We start from the raw sequence: 24420 nt of genomic DNA, 5'->3' as shown, positions 1-24420 counted from the left end.
GGCACCAAACTTAAAACAAAACACACAAAACTGATCACACTGTCAAAACCCAGTCCGCTGGGTTCTATCTTATCTTATGCTGTGATATACGCAGTCCCCTATCCACCTCCCCTGGGACATCCTGGCGAAGCACCTCATATTTTGCGGGGACCTCTGCAGAGAGGGGCAGAAGGCAGCCTGCCTAAGGCCTGAAACCACAACATGCCTGGACGGATGGATGGACAGACAGACAGACAGACAGAGGACAAACAGAAAGGAGTTACAGCGCGGGCCACGTCGCAGACCAAACCTCTCCGGGAGGGCAGGGACACGGAGCCTGCGTCTGTAAAGAAAGGTGTCTATAAATTACTGCACAGAGAAAGCCAGAACTGAGAAGGAAATGCCAAGCAGCACAGAGGACCCCACCCATGCCCACCATCGCAAAAGAAATACAAGAGCAGCTTCCTGCAGGGTGTCCCACCAAAGACAAGCTGCCGCAAGCAAGGCTTTTAAAATAATAATTTCAGGCAACTGTGGTGGCAAGTGCCGAAGGTCCCAGCTGAGGAGCCCGAGGCAGACCGGCCGCTTCAGCCCCAGAGTTTGAGGCCAGCTGGGGCCACTTCAGTGAGGCCTCCTCTCTAAAAAAAGGGTGGATTTTTACCCCCCAAGATGAACAACAGGGTAGAAATGAAAGAAGGCTTTTGGAACTTGCAGGGGCTCCTTCTCGTCTAGACAGCCTGCAAGGTCCTCGGCAAGGGCAGCCTGGATCTGCCCACTGCCGGGACACCGCTGGGCTGCCGCGCGCCCCGGAAGGTGGGCTTCTGAAGTGCGTGGGGGTGCGTCTCGGAGGACGTGGGCGCAGGACGAGCTGCCAGGCGCTGTGCACTGTGCGGCGGGGACAGAAGCGAGCTCGGCTCCCCCTTATTTCACCCCTGCCTCGCCCATGTCTTCAGGCAAACCCTCTGCGGGCTCTAAGTTTTGCATCTGAGGCTTACAGAAGGTGTAAACGCGCTCCGTAAACCACAGTCCCTTTTCCCACACACGGGGTGCATGTCTTAGTTTCCCTTCCTGCTACATCTTCCATAAAAAGGCTTAGGCATCCTCAGTCATGACTTGCCCACGAAAGAAGGCAGAGGCCAACACATGAGAATAAAATCCCTTGCAGAAAACAACAACAGCAGTATCTCTGCACACTGGGATACTTCTTACTTCTTAGTCTTATGCTTCACAGGCAAAAGATAAATGTGTGTTCCGCTGTAACCAATCACGACCATTTGCTAATAAAAAGGGTTTCAGAAAGTGAGCAGGCTATGCCCTCTAGTGGTCACATTGTGTACTGCACCCACAGCTTTCCCAGACACCCGCCACCACTGCTAAACTTCTGTAGGCCTCTGGCTGGCTCCTGAAGTTTCTCACTCTACAAAATAGTGCTGAGTTTTGGAGCAATGCACCAGGAATGTGCGATTTGTGTCCCTGACTTACTATTGAGAGCAAGCTGCCTCTAGCACTAGGAATTCTTTTTGTTTTTGTTTCCATTCCTTGGCTAATTCAAATGACATATGGCCTGGGCAGCTACTGCTCTGCTGAATGAAACGGTTTATGGAAGTTTTTATTCCATGAGCAAGTGCTGTCTAAGCCCAATAAAACCAAGGCTGGGCCTCGGTACTGTCTTACGCTGAGCTGAGGGCAGAGCGCTTCAAACTCATCTTCCTTTTTTTTTTTCTTTTCAGAATTGGGGATTGAACTCAGGACCTTGTGCTTGCCAGGTATGCTCTTATTCTATTGAGCTATCTCCCCAGCCCCAAACTCATCTTGAAAGAATGAAAAGCAGTGATCTGTCCAACAGATAGGTTTGCACACATGTGAAATGTATCTGTAAGGCATTTCATTGCAGCATGAGTAGGAGCCAAAGGGCGAGATGTGCTACGTGCCTGCCAGCGCAGGGCTGGGCGGATCCCGAACGTTCATACAGCGAGGCTCAGGGCAGCCATTACAAAAGGCAGGTATGGCTCCACATGTTCATATCAAAGTGCTCTTCACAAAACAGGGCTCGGTGAGGCGGCCGAGGTGCGGAGCAGCGTGAAGACCATGCTCCACTCACGTGACAGTGGGAAAAGCCTGCTCGCATGGGTTTGTATGCTGTAGTCTTAGCAAAGCCTGCACAAAACATGAGAAAAACCACAGCCTCCAACGGTCAGCCACGGCCCTGAGGCCTGAGGTGTGGGCTCTTCCCATCGGCTGTGCCTGCTGCTGTTTCTCCAGCATCCATGTTGTAGGCACTTGATATTTGAAGAATAAATGAAACAACAAAAGGAACTGTCTTTCCCTCTCCTGTTTCTTTTACTATATGTCTCCCCAGAAGCCTAGCGGATGTTTTCACAAGGCTTAGCAGTCACTTGTTTGTGGAACAGGATTTTTTTTTTCCCCATGAACAAACCATTTACACGCTTAAATGAGCTCTTTCCATAGAGGGCAGTGGGATGGCTGGAATTCAGGAGCGATAGAATTTCTCACCCTATGTGCTTCCATTCCTTTAAGCTATCTATGTATCTATCTATCTATTTGAGACAGGGTCTTGCTATGTAGTTCAGGCTGGCCTTCATCTCACCGTGTAGCCCAAGCAGACCTCAAACTCATGACAATCCTCCTGCCTCAGCCTCCCAAATGCTGGGATTACATGCCTATGCCAACATTCCATGCTCAAGCAATTTAAACCTCTAGAACAAACTGTGTATCCCAAAATAAATAAAATTTAGGGGCCGGGGAGATAGCTTAGTAGAATAAGCGCTCGCTTGGCAAGCACAAGGGTCTGAGTTCAATCCCCGGTTCCAAATAAATAAATAGACAAATAAAATTTAAATAACTAGAGAAACAATACAGAATGAGATGCTATATTTGATCGTGATTGAAGATATTGTTTGCTTGGTTTTGGAGAACACAGAACTGAACTCAGGGCAGGATACCTGCTGGGCAAGCACTGTACTGCTGGAATACAGCCTCAGGCTTCTAACATGGTGTTTTTTTTTTGTTTTTTTTTGTTCCTCGAATGCCTTCAGGGCACTTTTGGCCAGCGGGAGAGTTGTGAGGTTCAAACTCCAGCAACCTGAGGCTGACAGCTTTGTGGAAGCAGCCACTTAAAGGCCTGAGCTAGGGCCAGGCCCCCCTAACATGGTGTTTTGAGACTAGGTTCAGCTAAGCTGTCCAGGTTGGGCTCTAACTTGTGATCCTTCTCCCTTGGCATCTTGGCTGCTGGCCAGGATTACAGGTGGGCATTTAGGAATTGTTTCGTGGGTGATTTCCAGAGATAATGGCCAGGCCTATCACAGCTCTTGATCATCACTTAGCTATCACACCAGAGTAGCCTTTTTTCTGTGCAACAGGATTAGTTGTTGGTGGAACAACCGTCCTCACATGCAGAGACGAGCCGTGGGGCCTCCGATTCTTGACAGACAGGTACCTGACTGCTGCCAAACCCGCCTCGCCTCGCAGCTCCTCCCCTGGACAGCTGTATGGAGGCCCATGTGACCCAGGCCTCTGGAAACTCAGCAGAGCGAGAGGCGCCGTAGCGCCCTGCTCCAGGACGCAGTGCCAGCACAGGCTGGGCTGCGAGGCGAGGCGGGGGCTGAGGCCCAGGGAGGCCTTCCAGGGCATTTTATCCCGTGGCTGCCCCGGCTCTGCACGGAGATCACAGGCACTGAGGTCCTAATGAGCTTGTTAGGCGCCGTCCCTTTCACTGGCGATTACATTAAAGAAGCCACTGAGTGCATTTGCATCTCACCAGAGCCGCAGAGCCTCTAAGGCCCGCTGTCCAATTATCAGGCCTGCCGTGGACTGTGCTTGCCGGGAGAGGCCTATCAGTTGGAACATGATTTCTTTGATGGCTAATTAGCCGCCCTCCTCCTACTCAGCTAAACATTCTCAGACCAGAAGTCTGAGCTGGCCTAGGAGGAAGGCACCTTCCACATCGCGTGAAGTCGTCAGGACTCGACAGAGCCAAAGCCTGCAGGGGGAAGGGCGGCCCTGATGGCTGCAGCAGCTGGTCTCGCCTGCCAGTCAGCCAGTTAGGAGTTAGTGAAGAGGATTTTTAAGAAAAGGAATGAGCCTGAAATAACTCTGGCTAACATGTTGGGGGAAGCCACGGCGTGGGGGGTACCCTTGGAGGGCACTTAATTTGGTCCAAGGAAATGAGCCCCCAGCAGAAGCCCCCTCAGCTTGGTAACTGGAGAGGGTCTCCTCAGTGCCAGGAGAAGGGCGGCTGTGCTGGGCGCTGGTGCGCAAGGTCAAGCACTCTAGTTTATCAAGAATCGCAGCTTCCCTGTCTGCATGCAAGAGAAGCTTGCACCTGCCGGGAAGGAGGGTTTCCTTGTGAGGTGAGAGGATGGTGGGGCTGAGGATGCAAAAGCAATTTCAGGCAATCCTGTGCCATTCTCCTCAAGCCTGTGGCAGTGGCCACTCTGACAGGTAGAGGTAACTTGAGTTCTCACAGGACATTAAACCAAAACTTGCCGACATTAGATCCTGCAGCATGATTCTGGCAAGGCCTGGACTCCAGGCCAGGCAACGTCTGCCACGTGAACTAAGCGACGGTCTCCTCCACTCAAGGTGGCTCCACAGCCTGAAGAGGATGCCAGTTAGACACGAAATCCTGGCCTTGTCAGCAAGGCATTCAGTGTTTGCTGCTCAACAGATGTATTCTCCGTAAGTTCCGGGTAGAGCCACCATGTCAAACCATGTCACATTCAGGAGGTGAGGCTTATTCAGATTGCGCATTATCCCTAAATTTACCTGCTCTGAAGCCTCATTTTCAAGCATTTTATGTCCAAACATGGATGCGCCTGTGATCTGGAATTGCAGCTGCAAACAGCCGCACCAACAGTGACGCATGCTCCGCACACACAGCCTTCGCATCACGACCCCAACTCTCAGCTAAGTCCAGGGGCTGGGATACTCTCAGAAGAGAGGAGGCTTCAAGCCACATTGTCACGGACACCGCAGCCTGAGTGTAGAGATCTTTGCTTAAAAGACTTTTATGGAGCGCAGGACAGAAAAGCCAGGGGCTGCAAGCTTTTGGAGGTCTGGGCAGAGGCCACAGAACAACAGTAAGAAAAATGGACAGAAATGGGCTGGCAAGGTCACCCACGGCAGATGTGACTTTGTCAAATTACCCATCTCATTTGATTTTTCCATTTCCACTTTGTACACAGGACTGGAGATGCTGGAAAGGACAGCCTTAGTCTAGATGGGCTCAGTCAGGACAACCTAACCGACTGCCAGAAAGCACGTGAGCTCAGAGAAGGAATGCTCTAGGCTGACAGCAGCATGCGAGATTTACATGAGGTGCTCCCTGAACACCTTGCAACTTTCATGTAGGAAGATTCTCAGCCGAGTTCAGTGCATGTCTCTTTCTTTGCCCAAGTTATAAAATGAGGCACCCAGGAGTGGCGAAGAGGAGCTCACACCAAAGAGGAGGGAGGCATTGCCCGTCATTCTCAGAGTACAGACCTGGCATCCCCAGGGTGCCCTGGCCTGGCCTTCGCGAAGGCTCCGGTGCAGCTAAAGGATACTCTGTGGCTGGGCCCTGCTCCTCACCACGCCATCGGGGTCTGGAGGCCTCTGCCTGGACTCGCCCTCCTCTCCTGCCTACAGTTCAGAAGGCTCAGGGCACTAAGGCATTCCAGGTCCCACTACGATGTAATTAAGGGATGATGCCTGTATCCCTGAGTGAGATAGTTATGACTCCAGGGGGTGATGAGACACTGGAGAAGCTGAATAACTACAGAATTCCTTGGGGAGAGTTTCTTCTAATGCCATGAGCACTGTTTTTCCAATTAGAGGATAAGGTTTCTAAAAAGATACAAACACAGCCTCTTTAAGCAAACATCTGCATAATGTGCCTGGAGGGACTAGGGAGTGGAGAGGACTGCTTCCTGGGAATGTGGGGCTCCTCTGGGAAGGAAGCAGGGCTGGGCTGGCATCTAAGGAATGAGGAGAGAATAAAGTCAGGAAGCAGGGAGCTGAGCCGAGCAGCACACACACACACACACACACACACACACACACACACACAGAAAGGCCGCACTCAGCCTCACGCAAGGGCTGCGTGACTCACAGGAGAGTTCTTACTTCCCCGAACCACATACTCATCCTCTGTGGGTCTGGCCCAGGGAATTTGGGAACTGGGGGTGGGGGTGTTGGGGTCAGGTGAGCTCCAAGGGTCTTGGTGTTTCAGTGCCATGAATGGCATACTTCAGAGAGTGGATAAAAATGGGGGAAAAGGTGCAATTCTTGCATCACTGGTAAGATAGCAAACTGGTACTGTTTTGGGAAAAAACCAGCAAGATGACTAGAACTGAAAATACGTATCAGGCCCGACTCAGTAGTTACTGCTCAGGGAAAATTTCAAACACTTACAAGGACAAGAACTATCTTGGCACAGTGTTGGCCAGAGCCCCAAATCGGAACAAACACACAAATCTACAAATAGCGGGAAGCATAAATAAAAACACCCTCATCACATGAAGGAATACAACACAGCATGATCAAAGGAAGGACATTGCTCTCTATAACCCAGTATTGATATTTCTAAGACACAAACTAGTAAGGAGTTAAATGTATGACTTGGTTAAATTTATGACAATCTAACTAAAAAGAAAAAACTAAATAGTGCATTGAGTCAGTAAAAGTCTCAAGTAGAAATACTGAAGAAAAGGGAAAAATTAGAAAAGACTGTTGCATAGAAAACAAGGTACTCAGCATGGAACATGAGGTCATTGTATAAATTTTAAATGAATATAAAAATAACACTATTTTTACATGAACATAGGTATTCATAGATAATGTACCTGTCTCTGTGTGTGTGTGTGCATCTCTGTAAAACCACAAAAAATAGAAGAAAGGATGCATGCGTTCACGATGCCAGTGATGATTAGGAGCAAAGTAGAACTCTGGGGCTGAAGGAGGCTTAATCATTAAGGTTTGAGTTTATGTTATATACAAAAATAAAAAGGCAACAAGATGTCATTTCTGGATGCTTGATGTAGCATTCTTTACTGCAATTCTAAGCAATGTTCCTAAAATGAACAGTAGAGGGCTGGTGAGATAGCTCAGCGGACTAAGTGCCTGCTTTGGTAAGCTCAGGGGCCAGGGTTTGATCCCCAGTCCCGCATGTGGTGTCGGCCCCACCATCAGGTGTGCTGAGTCAGCGACTGAGTTGGGACGTGGTGGCGCATGCCTGTAATCCCAGCCCTAGGGAGGCTGAAGACTGGAGGATCATTATGAGTCCAAGCTGCATAGTGAGACCCTGTACCAAATACATAAAATGAAAAACAAAGAAAAAAAAGAACAGTAGAAGCACTGGAGCAGCAGTGGTCTGCCAGACATCTGTGGACGAGAGGTCATGAGCATGCGGGTGACTCCTGGGAGTAACGCAGCCAGCTCTTCAGGCTGTCAGTCTCGACCTCCTTGCCCTCCAATAGGGAGGGGCTTACCGCGTGAAGCTACTTAAGCTTAAAAGAACTGAAACGAGTTAGGTTCCGTTTTATTTCCTCCATCCTGCCACACACTGACTAGCCACACGCTGAGAAGGCCAGCGGCTGCCGGCGGTGCACATGCAGAGCGTCGCTGCCCTTGCCATACATTCTCTTGGCCAGAGCACGTCTTGGCCGGAGACAACACAGATGGTTTGGTCACGCTTCTCACTGCCTTATATGTCCTTCTGCACAGAAGAAAACCCAGGTCATGACTGGTAAACTTGTTCCACTGCTGACGATAAGAGGTCAACCCCTCTCCTAAACTACACTGATGACTGCAGATAGACTTTCCTATTAATGAGAATGAGATAAATCCTTACGAAGAGATCTGGCAGTTATCCAGAGCCACATACACATCACAGCTCATTTTCTCCAAAACTTAGGGTGCAGAAAGTTTAAGGACAATGCGCACAGCCTAACAAAATTTGAAAATTTGAATGGTTTTCCCGGAGCCTGTGTTTCTTACCTGTACACCGTATGAGGGACATACACTTCTCGGATTGGAAATTCCAAAATTTCTTTGTGTGGACGTGTCCGGTTTTCAGGAAAGGGTACCACAGGCAGCATTTCAGGAGTCAGGCAGCCATTGATTAGCTCCAGAGCTGGAGAGATCTCCAGTCTCAGCAAGCCTGACGAGGGGACACAGGACAGGCTCAGTACAGAAATTGTCAGGTTAGGAGGGAACCTAGGGAGGTGCTGTTTTTAGACAAATAAGGTTAGACTGTGAAAGTGTAAGGGGTTTGGAGTTCCCCACTAATTTCATATCGTTTGAAAAACTAGTAGAAGCGGATCAAAGGACCTTTATAGCTCCTTCTAGAATTAACACATTTTAATACATATGTAATAACTTCCCTATATTGCTAGCAGTAAAGCGTGGTGGTTTATGAACTAAATTCCCAGATACCCAAGGGTGCTACAGAAGTCCTAATGGGCAGTATTGCTGAGAATAGGGAAAGTGTCTTCACCCTCCACCAAAGCATATTAAAACTCTGGTTTCTCTTCAGATCATTCGCTTTTTCTCATATTCTCAGGGTTCCACAGAATATTTTATGGGACAAAAAAGACCACTCTGTTCAACAGCAATCTGGGAAACTAGATCTGAAGAACAGTATTTATACAACCAATCCTTTAAGAAAAATAGAAGAAGAACCAGATTTGCCCAAAATGCAAACCAATTCAGATTCTTAACCCCAAGTTCCAATTTCCACACTGCGCTTATAGCATTAGACAGCAAATGCGCCCCACCGTGGACGGCTCGGGCATAGCTCTAAAGGAGAAAGACCTGGAATCGCCTTGACTCTTCTCTGTAAGGATGAAGATCTCTTGTAATCGGCTAAAAACTTGAACAAGTCTTCGTCACTAAGGCGATCTCCTTCCTGCCAAGAAAAGGAAAAATCCAGGGTCACTGGAGCTGCTCTGTTGACTCCTGAACTCGCAACCAGGTGTTCAAGGAAGATATTTATCTTTACGTTTTATCCTAGTCAGTCTTTTGTAGAAATTAGGATTACAGGCAACTGTGAAATCCTTTAGCTCAACTGCTGTCAACTGTTTTTCTCACAGCCTTTTTTTGGGGGGGTGGTGTGGGTGCTGTGCGGCACCCCAAGGGAGCCACGTGACTCTCGGGAATCGGGCTGTGAGCTTTGCCTGTAAGCGCCACCCACCGAGGATACTCCTGCTCCTTGGAACAACACAGAACAGGTTTACTTTCTACTCCAAGGATCTGAAGACAGAGAAAGCATCTTTCCCTCTTTCTTGTTTTGTTCTCTTCCCATTTGCCTTGAATAAGAAGGTAAAGCGTAAGTGCTAGCGCCATGTGCCTGTGTGGGGAAGGAACCCCGCCAAAGATGACACAGGCATGATCAAATCTTCCCTGCCCTGTAAGGAGGTGGATGTGCATGTCTTAGTCCTAGGGAAGGAACGCAGGCTTAGCTGAGTCAAGGATCTTGTCCCCTGAGGTAGTGCAGTAAAGGGGTATATTCTATTTTTTATTTTTATTTTTATTTTTTTATTTTTTGGCAGAATTGGGGATTGAACTCAGACCCTTGTGCTTGCCAGGGAAGCGCTTATTCCACTGAGCCATCTCCCCAGCCGAAGGGGTATATTCTAAATAGACACGGTTCCCGTTGCTTTCTATGTCTACAATGTGCATGGGGCACAGTTCTTTCTGCATTTTACTGTCTTCAGGTGGTTGTTTTAATGCCCCCTGAAGACTGCTTGAGCTATGGAAAAATTTTCCAAAACAATCAAAGTGAGTCTAAGCTTTAGTGGAAAATATAAGAAGCACAGAAGTTACCATCTTAACTATTCCAAAGGGTACAGTTTTAGTACATTCACATTATTGTACAATTAATCTCCAGTATTTGTTCATCTTGTAAAAACCTTCTCATCCTCTACATCCCTTAACAACTACTCTCAATCCCATCTTCCCCCAGCCCCTGACAACTCCCACAGTACATTCTGTCTTTATGCATTTGAAAACTCTAGAAAGTTTAAAAATTTAAACTCATAAGAGCTCCACCTGGAAGGGTCTCCCTCCCGGAGCAAGCAGGAATCTGGGGAAGGCTGCACAGAGACCAGGGGACAGAAGGGCAGACAGACCAGGCAACCTGAGGCCAGCAGGGGCACGGTGTCTCGGCCAGCTTATACATGGATTGAGCAACATAGGCTCCAGCAGGACAGTTTGTACTCATGGGGACAAATCTGTCTCTCCAAGAACGCAGCACTCACTAAACACTTATGCATCCTAGGTACCCTGAGGGGAGCACCCCATGCCTCATGGCTTGGAATCCTCCCAACAGTCCTCACCCTGAAGTGAGCCAGCATACTTGTTCTGTAGATAACAACAATGAGGTTTTCTGAGGCTTACTAACTCAATTTCCTAACCCCTCAGCGTTCTGTTGTGGGTTCCAGCACCCACACAGCATGGAGATGCACCCAGACCTCCTGTCACATATAGCGATACCAACCTGCTTGTAAAAGCTATTAATGGTCATGCTGGTGGTTTTAAAGTTGGGTCCAATCCCATTTTCCTCCAAGGAGAGTGTTCGTTCAGAGAGCCTTCTGGACTGGGATAGACTCCTTCGCTCACCTCCAGAGTTTCTCCCTTAAAGAAAAACGTCTGTCATTCTAAAGTGAGCCTTTCTGTTTGAATACACAGCAGTTATCAACATTGCCACAGAGAATGGTTAAAGATGCTCAACACAGCCATCCTTGTTCTGATGCCGTGTTTCCTCCATGGGCCTTTGCTTAGTCCTACTGGGTGCCCAGTGGAGAAGCCAGGCTTTCCCAGCAAGAGTCCAGAAGCACAGCAGATGAGGGTCTCCTGACAAGCACTCCTCAGCGCAGTGTTTGCTTTTGCTCCATTTTCACCTTGGCGTTGCATTGGGAGAGTCAGCACACAGCACCCCGACACGCTGTGACTGTAAGCCGCGCAAGCGAGGGGCAGCTGGCATGCGCCGTGGACCTGGCTTCCTCTGCGCTTGCATGTGGACCAGCAAACAGAACTGAGCTTCTGCTACAGCTGACCCCACAATGGGAATGAGACAGGGCCAAGACTCAGACCCTATGTAGCAGGTTCTGGTCCCTTCCTAGGTTTCAGATGGGGATCATCTGGCTTTTATAATGAAAATCTCAGGGCTTTCCAGGTGAGTAGGCAAACTGCTTGGAACTCTCAACAGTTCCAACTCCTACTTTTGGATATTATCAAATATTCTTATCCTTAATTCTAACACCCCCACACCCTTAGTCTTAATCAGTGGTGGAAGATCAGTCTCAGAACTCTTTCTCCCAATTGGCCATTTAAGTTTAATAATGAAAAACTGGTTAATGATAACAATGCATCATAAAACCTTCAGAGGGAAAGGATAATATTTTGTGGACCATTTTTTGGGAGTGTGTGGCAGTTTTTAAGTTATTAGTTTTTAAAATCAATGCTTTTTAACAAAAACTACTTGACCAAAAATCTGTCACCGAATTTTTAAGACCCATTAAAAAAAAGTTTAATGAAAAAAAATTATTACTCTGGTGCTGAACTGAAGCTTTCTGCAGCCCTGACCCACGTAAACTTGCCACACTATCTCAGCAGAATACACCGCGCCTCTTACACTTCAGGCTTCAGGCTCTGGGGTCACGTTAATTCATCCTTGACCTAGAAATTATAAAGGTCTCAGCAAACTCTGGGTCCTAATTACTCAGCTTAGGGTGCAGTCTAAATTCCACACAGAATATTTTCAGATAAGGCTGACTACACTGAGAAGCTGGCATTAGAAAAATTGTGGCGTGAAGGTCAAAAAAGTAGTAAAGTGGAGTTTGTCATCCACAAGTCAGACACAACCCAGGGCTTCTGACTGGTAATTGTTGTAAGTCAGAAGAGTTGCAGCAATAACACATGCCCCTCCCTCTCCCCGTCCTCCCTCCCTCCCTTCCTTGCTCCCTCCCTGACTTCCTTCCTCCCTCCCTCCCTCCTTCCCTCCCTCCCTTCCTTCTTCCCCTCCTGTGGAAAAACCAACAGTTCACTAGTGGCAGAGGTAAGGAATGCATGAGAAATGTGAAGGTAGATATCAACATTTGCTGACTACAGTGGCACATTTAGGAAGGCAGAAACCCTGCCACAGGTGGTAAGGGGGTGTCTACTTAAGAACTCTGGAACACCTGCACAGTTCCACACCTGTCCTGTAGGCAATTAAGGTTCAGATCAAGGAGGGAGGTGATGGAAAAGAGAAAACATGCAAAATAAATTGGAACTGTAACAAGACTCATTTTTTCATGGTGCTTGGCAAAACAGACCTTAAGACACTGAAAATTTTGCTAGGAATCTAAATTTTGCTTCTCAAGTCCTTTGTGTCTGGTTTGTTCTTACGTTTAAGAGCCAAGCACGGTAGCTTTGCTTAACCAACTATAGATTGTTACTACATTTTCTTGTTATTTTCAAGACTTATTTTTTGAGAAAAGGCAGCTACTGAAAATTAGCTTTCTGCAGAGTTGAAACAGTTACAAAATTCCATGAGAGCTCTTATCCATAAGGCCATATCTAAGCTCCATAAATGTTCATCGTGATTCTTTGGCGGAATAGCTGTTTAATCAAACACGCAAGCCAGTCATTTGTTTATCTCCTCCCTCCTTGTCAGTCATGCCCCTTCCTCTACTCCTGAGCCCCTCCTAACAGCTGCTGACCTCAGGGCTTGTCCCCTGGCCAGCAGCCCCTTCCCACTGCAGATGGAAACCTTACCGAATGTGGGTTCTGCATCAGTCACCTCCTTGTCAAGGGTGGAGACATTGAAGAAGCTGGAGAGGCTGATGGGAGCCCAGGCAAAGGGCATCCGGTATTTGCCCAAACGCTGACAGAAGGATTCAGCTTGAAGTTTTAGTTTTTCAACCTTTTCCTTACTCTAGAGGAAAAACAGAAAGAGATGAGCTGAAATGAGAAATATGACCTTCACACCATGTCCGCTGCATCTGAGGTGGACCTAACAGTCACCGCTAACCCCCAGCTGTACTGATGAAGGAGAGACTCGGCAGAAAAACGGCTCAACCTGTGCCAGAAAGTCTAGACGGCGAGGGAATAAATATTTAAAGGGAAGGTTTTAACAAAAGGCTACAAGTAAACTGAACTTTCTGCTAAAAAAAGGAAACGTTCAAGGCTTTTATACCAGCTAATCTACAAGTGCTTCTTCCAGGTATAGACATGATTTGGATTCTCATGAAAAAACTTGGGACGGGAAATTTAATGCATTATCTACTAAGATTCAAGAGAATGTGTTTAACAAAGTTGCTCTGGAAAACTAAAAAAAACAAAAACAAATAAGCAGCAAATATATAATAACCCCATCTCCAAACCAAACCAAAAAAAAAAAACCTACAAAGACTAACAACTTCCAAGGTATTCTAAGTTCAGATTAAGTGATAGATTTAACAAAAGTCTTGAGTTCTATCAATTTTATTTGAAATATATGAGGTCAATTAGGGAAACTTTATTCCAGAAAGTTTATAGTTTAACTTTATTTATTTATTTGGTATAGGGTCTCAATACACAATTTGGATTCATAGTGATCCTCCTGTCTCACTTTCCCCAACACTGGGATTATAGGTGCGCATCACCACACCTGGTTTTAATGTTCCACACAGTGTTCCTGGGGACCAAGGGCCTGCATGTCATGGCATGCAGTACCAGGGACCGAAGCTGGATCCTTGTGCTTGCCAGGCAGACGCTTAGACCGCTGAGCTATCTCTCCAACCCAGAAAGGTTATATTTTAAAAAGCATCCTGGGAAGCTTCACAGATTGATGCTGAGAAGAGACATCCTTTTCATGGCTTAGGACTTACAATATGCTAATTAATTTATGAGGGACATTATAATGTTAGCACGGGGCAGGACAATGTCCCCTGCTGGTAGGAAGGCAGGAAGGACACCGGGCCTGAGTGGTTTCATGGGATCTCTGTGGCCTTCCTACTTGCTCTTTTCAGGTCCTAGAACAAAGACAACAGGCCATGGCTTTGTCCCAGCCACATTTTGAACTCAGACATTGGTGCATATCATCAATTATGAAGCAATGATTACTTTCTTTAAAAGATTACCACCAATAAGTAGTCTTTCTACTTTGGCTTAAATACAACTTATTAGGGTTATATAAAGACATATTGTAGTCTAACTCCCATTAACTATATGTGAAGCACTTCTGAGAATATCTGCTTATTCTAAGATGTCAGCTCTTAGCAATCCTCAAGTTGTCATACCTTTCCGCCGTCACTTTCTTTGATAACTATGTAGGGTTCTGCGCAGTCTGCAATCTCTCCCTGCTGAAGGACTTTTTCAATCTATCCAGAAAAATAATATTAAAGTAAGTGAATTATATCCACATAATGGACTCTATACAACCATCAAAATCATGCTTAGGAACAGTATTCAGTGACAATAAGATGTGCATAATATATATTTTCTGATAAAAAAAAATGTGAACAGTGCCATAGAATTTTCTGAAAAGAATTATAAAGGCATGTTAAAAGGATGATAGTAGATACCTAGCAAATGTTAACAGTAGTTATCCTTGTGTGGTGGGATTATGTGATTTTTATTTTCTTCCTGTTGCTGATATGTAGTGTCTATTTTTAAACAATAAACATGTATTATGTCTGTAATAAAAATGCAGTAGAAGTTATTTTATAAAACAAGACCCATGAGATGTATGTGGGAAGTGAAAAGCTCATTTTCTTTAGTATTGCTTACAAAGTAAAAAAGAGAGATGGTCTCTATAAAAGCTGGGTTCGGGACTAAAGCCTTGCACAAAATGAATAAATGAATGGAATAAATTATCTGTAATTGTGTCCTGTATTTCCTATTAGGGCTGCGTCTCCGAACTTAGCAACTTGGAGAGAAACTGAAGAGCACCGAGACGTGCAGCCCAGTGTCGCTTTGCTGAGCGCTTGCGAGGTGGCCCAATGCTGCTGCTGTGGAGATTTCTTTCCATTCTGCCTCTGAAGGATCTGCCGTAAGTCTGGGCACCACGTTAGGAGACAGAAAAGGTGATATTTGAAATTCTCTAATTTTCAGCTAATTCTCTCCCTAATTCTCAGAAAATTTAACAAGAAAGGAAGAAAGAAAGAAAGTTCTCCTTATCAAGTAGCATCTGCCTGGATGTGAGGTACATTCAATTTAGATGCTGATGAGAAAGACAAGCAGCTCTCGTCCCACTAGCTGTGTCATCAGTGCAGATGACCCTTGAATCCAGACAACATATCCAGTAGGCACATGCCCTGGAGAGCTGTGTGGGGGATCCGGGAGGAAAGAGCAGCTGCTCCTGTACCCAGACAGAGGAAATGGCTCTCCTCTACTGGGGAAGGTCATCCTCTTCAACCAAGCGCAGGGCTTCGGGTGGAAGGCAAGGCACAGTAAGGTGGGAGGGGACACCTGCCGAGCCAGCCAGATGAACCAAGTCAACCCTGGCAATCAAAGAGCTGGCAGATGGCACAGCTGGATCATTCTCATGTCCATGGACACATACGCTATTAAAACTTGGGTTACTAGATAGACCTGAGGTATTTAAGCCAGAATATCCTATTAATAGAGGAGTATTTAGTGTGGTTAAAGGCAGTGGCATGGTGCTGTTCAATGGACACCTGATTCAGGGAAGATTTCAAGCAGGAAGGCTTTCTTCCAATCAAAGAAACTTAAGACCTCAGGTTGGTCCCACTAGAAGATGCATCAGCGAAAATACAGCAGCATTGTCTTTGAGCTTAGAAACTGACTAGCATCAGACAATACGTGTCCTCATTCATTCATTTAAAAATACTCATTGATTATCTGCTATGTGATAACTACTGGGGAAATTTGGTGGAAAACATACAATGGACTCTGTTCTCCTAAAGTTTATTGTCAAGAGCTCACAGAATGAATTGAAATAAAGCTATTTTCCCCCCCATGAAGTCAATGGGTAAAACCATGGTCTTTAAAATGGATTGTGTTCATTGGTCATTTGAGAGATGTAAATTAAAACAACACTGAGATTCCATCTCACTCTAGAAAGAATGGCTATCATCAAGAAATCAACCAATAAAGGCCAGGGAGATGGCTCAGTGGAATAAGCGCTTCCCTGGCAAGTGCAAGGGCCTGAGTTCAATCCCTGGTTCCACAAAAAAAAAAAAAAAAGAAAGAAAAGAAAAGAAATCAACCAATAATAAATGGTGGAGGGGTTGTGGGAAAAAAGGAAGCCGCCACTGTTGGTAGGAATGTAGACTGGGGCAACCACTGTGAAAATTAGTATGGAGATACCTTAGAAAGCTAGGATTAGAGATCTCGCTTGACCCAGCTATTCCACTTTTGGGTATCTTCCCAGGAGAATTAAAAACAACATACCACAGCAATATACATGTACCAATGTTTATAGCAACATAATTTATAATAGCTAAATCTTAAAATAACCTATCAAGGATAAAAAAGATGTAGTCATTTTATACATCTAGAATACTACTCAGCCATAAAGATTTTTTTATGAGCAGAATATATTAATTGAGAGAAAGAAAGCTCCTCTCTGAGAGAAGGACAGGAGGAGGGCCCGAGCAGGTTGTCCCCCATAAAGAAGGATAAACTTGAGACTTTTATGACTAAATGGTTGCAACTATAGATCATACTTGTTTTTTTTTTTTTTTTGGTGGAACCAGCGCTTGCCAGAGAAGCGCTTATTCCACTGAGCCATCTCCTCGGCCCCAAGAGATCATACTTATAAGTGAAATAAGTCACACTCACATGTATAAATATTGTGTTGTCTCCCTGGTGTGAGAAACTGAAAGAGTAAATAAGGCCTAAACTGTACATTAGATATTGTGAAATGGGAAGAAATGGTCAAAAAGTAAAAATAAAATAGGATGGTAGAAACAGGAAAGGAAGGAAGGAAAAGAGAAAAACGCAAGTTGGTTATACTGTTAGTGTCTCTTAGTTCATAGAAAAGGAAGGTTTGTGCTAGTACTGGAGAAGTTCTTCTGCCCATAGCTTATGCTCTGAGTGACTACTTCCAAGATAATATTGTGCAGTGTATTAACCACCATTATTCTCCTATTATCTTATTATGCAATTTTGTTTCACCTTTTTTTTTTTTTTTTTACCCGTAAAATAAAAAGTGAATTGTGAACAGAGATTAAGAACTTCTTAATTAGAACTTTGAAGCAAGGGACAGCAATGTCATAGCCTCATATGAAGCTCACAGGGGACAAATCCTCAGAACGTCAAAGTGCGACTGTGTCTAGCTTCCAGGGGGCCCAGGAGCTGCCATGGCCCACCACCCCCTTCCGGGGCCTGGACCGCTCCAGGTGCTGCAGGAGGGGCTGCAGGCAGAGAGAGCCGGCGGCCCTCCACGACTCACGCACAACAGTGGGGGTACCGAATGGCACGCACTGTCAGGGCCACTCACCGAGGGCTTTGCAGGTAAAGAGGGGGCCTTTTGTCCAATCAAGGAGTGTCTGGCTCAGGGCCTGCTTGTCTAATCTTAAACAGCCTTTAAAAAGGCTGCATTCCTCACTTGTGAAATTAATCCTTTCATCTACTTCACACAATCTTGGCTTATACTTGGAAGCCTTCATCAAGTGATTTTATATGCAATACATGAAGGAGGAGACTCTATTTAAATACAGTTTAGAGTTTGGTGTTCAGCCTGTGAATAAACAGGGATAAAGAAGGAAGCCTGTCCCTATCAAATGACAAATGCCTGATGTGCCCAAGGTCGTGCCACCATTTACTACCTATTCAGGGGGAAGCGGCAACAATGTTAACCTTAGAGTTAAAACAGAGAGAAGGCAAACAAGGGATTGCCTTGCTTGTACATTTAAATTTCTTAATTATATCCAGACAATTTAGAGTAAGCTTGCTATTGACAAGGGGTGCATTGAAATTTGGGGACATAGTTGGTGATGATTAACCATGAGGTCAGCGCTATTATGTGGCAGAGTACTACAGATTAATCAGAATAAGGTCATTTGCTGAGAACAGAATTTGAAATAAATTTAGCTTCATAGTGTTGGTTTTGTTGGCTTCCCAGGCGAAGAGAGAATTGTGAACTTAACTAGGGCAACCAGAGTGGGATTTAAGCTAAGTTTCCTGTATGTTTAAGGAATACCACACTTGGGAATACCACATTAAAGTTTGACAAGAAATATATACTTTTAGCAAAAAGTATATACTTTTAGATATCTATACTTATAGATTTTTAACTATACTTTCCACAAGGTTAAACAATTTGCATTAACAATCTTTAATTAAGATTAATTAACAATCTTTCCAAAATGGTGTTAAAGAACTGATCTCCGAGTTCCCTGGATTCTTTGGTATGTCTATACTGCCACCATGAGACCATGGGAGAATCAGTGGGATTAGGGACACAAACACTGGAGAGTCAGTGGGATTAAGGACCTAAGTCCCAGAGCTAACTAAACTTGTTCCAGGTACAAGGTGGGGTGTGCATGAAACCAGACAGCTGAATTTGTTGCTTTGTTTTAAAAATGTTGGTGTAGAGAGTCAATAAGACCAATTATTTGACTTGAGGTCAGTGAAATACCCATTACTTGTTATTAAATTATAATCCATTGCCTAGGTGTACAGAGAAAAGCTCTTTCTCCTATGTCAGCAAAGAGTCCAGTGTATAATGAAAGGGTCTCCTACTTACATCGGCCTCACTGATTTTGACTTTCACTAGACACAGTCTATGAGGTGGTGATAGAAAGGGACAGTGAATCTTGGAAAGTGAAGCTCACAGCTTCAACCGACAGAGCCAGGACTTGGGAAGGTTTAACTGAAGGTCTCTAGAAAAACATGAACATTGCTAGAAAACACTACCAGAGATACTTTGGTTCTTTCTCCACAGCAGCCTCCCGGAGCTGGATGGCTGAGGGCATGCTCTGTAATTGGGAGGAAGGGCCAGGTTTCATTAGGTAGCCAACTACCCACTGAGGTCAGCGTGAGCGTTCCCCCACACACGTGAGGATCTAATATCGCAGAAGATTTAGGCGTTAGCCATTTGGAAAGCTACTAAGTGCATTTAAACCTAGGTATCTCAGATTCCAAAGGCCCTAGTCTCTCTGGTGAATTAACTTATAAAGGAAAACAGGGTAAGTCAGGAAAGTAACCACTCCAGTGTCACGGATGACATGTTTTACAACGTCTTCTGCCTCACACACATGCTGACAGTACTACAGCAGTGAAGATGGCACAATATGCAGATCAGACCGTGCTGGATGGCCCACCTTGACTACCAGGTAGATGTCTGAGGATGGGTAGGTGACGGAGAAGATGGCAGATCTTGCCTGACTTGACAGGTCAATAGAAGGTGTGTGAGCTCGCAGAAACCCTTTGAACTGGTCAGAATTCAGGTCACAGTGAAAATTTTCTGAGATCTGTAGATAGGCATAAAATGGAAAAATAAGTTAGACTTGGTACATTCCTGGTCTCAACAGGTTAAAACAGATGAAAGTGCCACAAAATAATTTCACTAAAAAGAGAAAACATAACCCTGGATGAGGTATAAGACCAGGGGCCAATGGAAAGTCTGAATAAACAGTTTTCAAAATTTTTTTTACATATTCTAGAGCCATTTGAAAGAGATTCTTAGGAACACTTAGAATTTTATTAACCCACCCATATTTCCTGAGTATCAGTGCTGTGGTAAATACTATACTAAAGAAGAGCAGAACACTGCCTCTGCCCTTACCTAGTGTGCAGAAAGGACCAACATGTCACTATGTACAGTAAAGGCTCAATAAAGTCACCAGAGTCACTAAATGTGGTGGAGGCTCTCGAAAGTGAGAGACCATATACAGGCACATATGCAGCTGGGAGACTAGGAAAGATTTTCACAGGGGAGGCCTCAGAGACAGAGGCAGAGCTGGTGGTGAGGTACAGCAGGGAGAGGCATAGTACTGATCAACATCTCAGATGCTGGGAGACCCACAGTGAGCTTAGTGAACAGTGAACAGCCCACCCCGACTTGCATGTGCTCTAGGAGGAAAGATGGTAGATGCGAGCCATACCAAAGACGGCCTGGCACGGATGCTAGAGTCTGCTGGCGTTGCACGTGGTGAGGATCCATTACAAACCTTGAACTACAGCATGGCTTTCTAATTCAGGGTGGCCCAAGGTCGCTGTTGGGGTCCTTCCTTACTCCTCAAGAACATTTTATTTATTTATTTAAAAAATATTTATTAATAGCAATGAGACAGTTTCAAAACAGATTAGTAGGACAGTTACAATAATTAAAACATTGCATATTATTGTCTTCATAGTAGTTATTCACAGTACAAGATGCAGACATGATCTCTTGTCTAAACAATATTAGTACAAATCTTTCTTCTCATTGAACTAAGAGAAAGTAGCTGTATATCTATCCTAACTGTTTTGTATAGACATATATATTTTTTCACTACAAAATGGTCTTTCCTTTATATCCACCTTTTTTGTTTTGTTTTGTCGGAGATGGATGTTCCATTGAAGATAGGCAAGCAGGGGCTGGGGAGATGGCTCCGTAGAATAAGTGCTTCCCTGGCAAGCACAAGGGCCTGAGTTCAATCCCTGGTTTTGGTGGGCTTTCCCCAAGAACATTTTAAAGAGAAGCATCTGCCCAAGCGAGACTCCATGTACTGTATCATGTGACTAAACTATACCCAATAAACTGTGAGCAGAATCGGCTTGTTGAAACCCCAGGCCTCTCCTGTCTGCACTGTGCCTTACTCACGGCAGCAACAGCAATGACAAGAGTGATGCGGGGAGGGTACATCCAAGATACTGAGAATACTTATGTAAAGAAAACACTGCATCATGCTAAAAACCACACTGCCATTAACCGGCTCTCCAGTGCTCCTCTTGCCTCAAACACCCCCCTGTGCTTGCCCCTTTCTGGAGCCATTTACAGAAAGAATTGCTTCCAGCAATTTCTGACAAGAGAAACACCACGGTGACCACATCTACTTCATTCACTAGATCTGGCCTTGTGGTAACTTCTGGTGCTTTCTCAAGCTCAAGATGCTATGAATGGGCTGGGAGATAGCTCAGTAGAATAAGCACCTGCCTGGCAAGTGCAGGGTCCTGAGTTCAATCCCCGGTACCAAAAAAAAAAAAAAAAAAAAAAAAAGATGGCTATGAAATGTAAATGTTTTAAATTGATTCGGAACATGGAGGCAGCCATGACAGCACAACTAAAGAAATTCACAAGAGTGTGGAGGATCACCGGGATGGCTCTCCTTGAAGGAAGTCCATTTGTCCCCATGTTGGCTGACTCTTGCCTAATTCTGTGAGTTGGTACTGTGCAGAGCTGGCTGGGATAATTCCCTACCCCCTCAATGCACATCCAGCAATGCAAATGGGTCCAGCTGAGGCACTGATGTGGAGCTCAGGGGCAGGTCAGCGATGCCCACCCACAGCTCCCTACTACTAAGCGAGACACTGCCCTGGAGCTGTTGGAAATCCCGGGGGCAGGAAGGCCTGACATCAAAGCTCAGCAACTGACCCAAAACACAAGACACTCCCTCAACTGGATTATGCAGATTCCTCTAACTGAGAGGCTCCCTGTTACTGACATCCAGGACAGACGCTTTCTGCGGAGCTCTCTCTGCACAGTGCAGAGGTGCAGGTGAGCCTCCCTCACCCAGCCCGCGGCACTTCCCACCACTCTCACAGCCACTCAGCCCTGAGCCACTCCCCTCCTCATGAATTAATAAAACCCAGGTTCTGCCCTATGTCATGGCCTTATTCTGATTGGCCTCAGCCATTGTTCTAAAGCCTTTGGCTCCTCACAAGTGCACATACGTGTTTGTCTCTTTATTCTCACCATGTATCACACTGGAGGTGGTAGAATGGAATTTTTTACTAGAATCCCAGTAACTCTTCCCTGGGATTGCAAGTATAAAGTCCTCCTGATGGTGACAAGGCCAGAGTGGGCTGTCTATAAAAGAAAACTTCCAGATTTGTTTCAGAGGACTGGCCAAATAGCTCAGCAGATTAAAGCACCTGCAAGCAGGCACAGGGGCCAGGGGTTCAATCCCCTAGTGTGCTATGCTGGCCCCGCCCCCAGGGTGCGCTGAGATGGCGATTGAGACTGGGTGTGGTGGCACACACCTGTAATCCCAGCACTTGGGAGGCTGTAAACAGGCAGAGCACTATGAGTCTGATCTAGTGGTGAGACCCTGAACACCCTATAGACCCTTCCCTACAATACAAGAAAAAAAAAAAGGAAGAAAGAAAGAATTGTATCAGCAAGTGGCAAGAATGATGGGATAAGTGTGTAGAAAACAAGGGGGAATATCACCTGGGGGATTAATGGCAATGTATTTTTGTAATAAAATTTTTAAAAAATAAATTTATAATACGTTTGAAAAAATTAATCACTACAGTTTTTTAAAATTTTATTTATTTATTTTTGCAGAACCGGGGATTGAACTCAGGCCCTTGTGCTTGGCAGGGAAGTGCTTATTCCACTGAGCCATCTCCCCGGCCCTAGTTTGTTTTTTTTTTTAAAGATTTATTTATTTGGTACAGGGTCTCACTATGCAGCTAGGACTCATAGTAATCCTCCTGTCTCAGCCTCCCCAGTGCTATGATTAGAGGCATATGCCACCATGCCTGGTTTCAGTGGCCAACACAGTGTGAGCTGGCATGGCATGAGGTACTGGGGATCAAACCTGGGTCCTTGCGCTTGCCAGGCAGGCGCTTAGACTGATGAGCTAGCTCCCCAGCCCCTCACTACCAGTTTTGACCTTACCACACACTGGAGGAAGAGGGGGCACAGCCACGCAGGGTTTCTGAGTGACCGAGCAGCACGAAGGCATCACTGGCCTTCCACTCACCACTCCACACACTCTGGACCATTAAGAAACAAAAAGCACTTCCTTAGCACATACAAGATTTTGCACTTAGTCCCCAGCACTGCAAACAACAACAAAAGGCAGAACCTCTTGTCCTTTAGGTCAGTGGTTTTCACAATGTGGTTCTCGGGTCACCAGCTTCAACATCATCAAGAAATCTATTAGCAATGCACAGCTATCCACTCTCCTCAGACTCTCCCCATCATAAATGCTGGGGCAAGACCCATTGTCTGCGTCTGACTAAGTCTTCTGGATGATTCCTGCATTCCTTCCTCGAACAGTGTCAATTACTAGCAATTACTAATTCCCAAATCATTTCTTCACAAATCACAGAGGCAAGGCAACTAGATCCACCAAAGGCCATTTCTTTCCAAATCTAATATCTATGTGTTTCTATATGGAAGTAGTATTTTAAAGCATGAGCCCAAAGAGCCATGAAAACAACGCCTACTTCGAGGATGGGTTCTTTATTGTTTCCTTACCTTTTTCCTTTCTTTAACATCATAGAGAGCGATGCTGGCAAACAGCGGCTCAATTTCAATCTCAAACCTGTCAAAGAAAGAAAGAGGAAAAAGGTCAGTGTGGTTTTAAATGACATAATTTTGAATTTTCTGAAGCTTCTTGGATGTAGAAACTGGTTAAAAATATAGTTTCCCAAGAGTCACACTTGGATGTTAAGGAAGAAATATGCAAGACTTGGGCAAAACTTCTGATAATACAAGGTCTTGGTAGCTGGCACTCCTCCCAAGTGCCTGTTGGTGGCACTACAAGAAAAACTTGGGGATGGGGGAGATTAGCTCAGTAGAGTAAGCGCTTGCCTGGCAAGCACAAGGGCCTGAGTTCAATTCCTGGTTTCGCCAAAAAAAAAAAAAAAAAAAAAAAATTGGATCGAGTAGACCTTTAGTCTGATCCAAGATAACACTTATGGGGGCTGGAGAGATGGCTCAGTGGTCTAAAGCACCTACTTAGAACAAGTTTAGCAAAGCATCAGGGACCGCGGTTCAATCCCCCAGCACCACATGCCAGCCAGCCCCGCCCCCTGGTGGGCTGAGCTGGCCACACACACACACCACACACTCTCTCTCTCTCTCTCTCTCTCTCTCTCTCTCAAATAAATAAAATAATTAAAAAAACAACAAAATAACACTTATCTCCATAACTGCCATATTTTAGGGAGGCCTCGGGGCTTGTTTACATTTAACTTCTAGGACAGAAAGCTCTTTACTCAATTTCAAGGAATGGGTATGTCAGTTAATACCAAAGAAATGGCCTATTACTTTTCCTTAGCCTTATAGTGGGACAGCCAGAGATTGGGCCACGGTGCAGATGAATGCCTGGCCCAGCAGACTCTGCTGCTCGGGAACTGTGGGGTTCAGGTAGGAGGAAGGGGTGGAGCCCAGAATACAACACTGAGGAGTCGGGACCTCGTGAGAGCTGGCAAGAGGAGCCCCTCACTGACCCTGACTGCTGAGTGCTCTAAGATGGTGGGTGTAAATATATCCCCAAAGCACAATCCTGCCACGTGTTGTGATCCACGTGACACACAGACAAGCACCTTCCAAGCTGCTCAGTTTAACAA

The 24420-nt window shown here is 45.5% G+C and overlaps 1 protein-coding gene across 3 annotated transcripts in view; it reads right to left on the bottom strand.

Annotated features, from left to right (window-relative positions):
- Window positions 1-24420, bottom strand: part of Dock8 (dedicator of cytokinesis 8) — a 219560-nt gene that overhangs the window by 97771 nt on the left and 97369 nt on the right. For all 3 annotated transcript variants that reach the window (XM_023721892.1, XM_004637170.2, XM_023721894.1), the window contains 7 exons: window positions 23324-23390; window positions 19233-19382; window positions 14241-14321; window positions 12736-12895; window positions 10475-10611; window positions 8791-8884; window positions 7975-8137 (listed from right to left, as the gene is read on the bottom strand). In XM_023721892.1, coding sequence (XP_023577660.1) covers window positions 7975-8137; window positions 8791-8884; window positions 10475-10611; window positions 12736-12895; window positions 14241-14321; window positions 19233-19382; window positions 23324-23390 — 852 coding nt within the window. The remainder of the gene's footprint in view (window positions 1-7974; window positions 8138-8790; window positions 8885-10474; window positions 10612-12735; window positions 12896-14240; window positions 14322-19232; window positions 19383-23323; window positions 23391-24420) is intronic.

This window comes from Octodon degus, unplaced genomic scaffold, assembly GCF_000260255.1.
Source record: "Octodon degus isolate 3935 unplaced genomic scaffold, OctDeg1.0 scaffold00087, whole genome shotgun sequence".
In the NCBI taxonomy this organism is placed as follows: domain Eukaryota; kingdom Metazoa; phylum Chordata; class Mammalia; order Rodentia; family Octodontidae; genus Octodon; species Octodon degus.
This window is presented reverse-complemented; position numbering and strand designations above follow the sequence as displayed.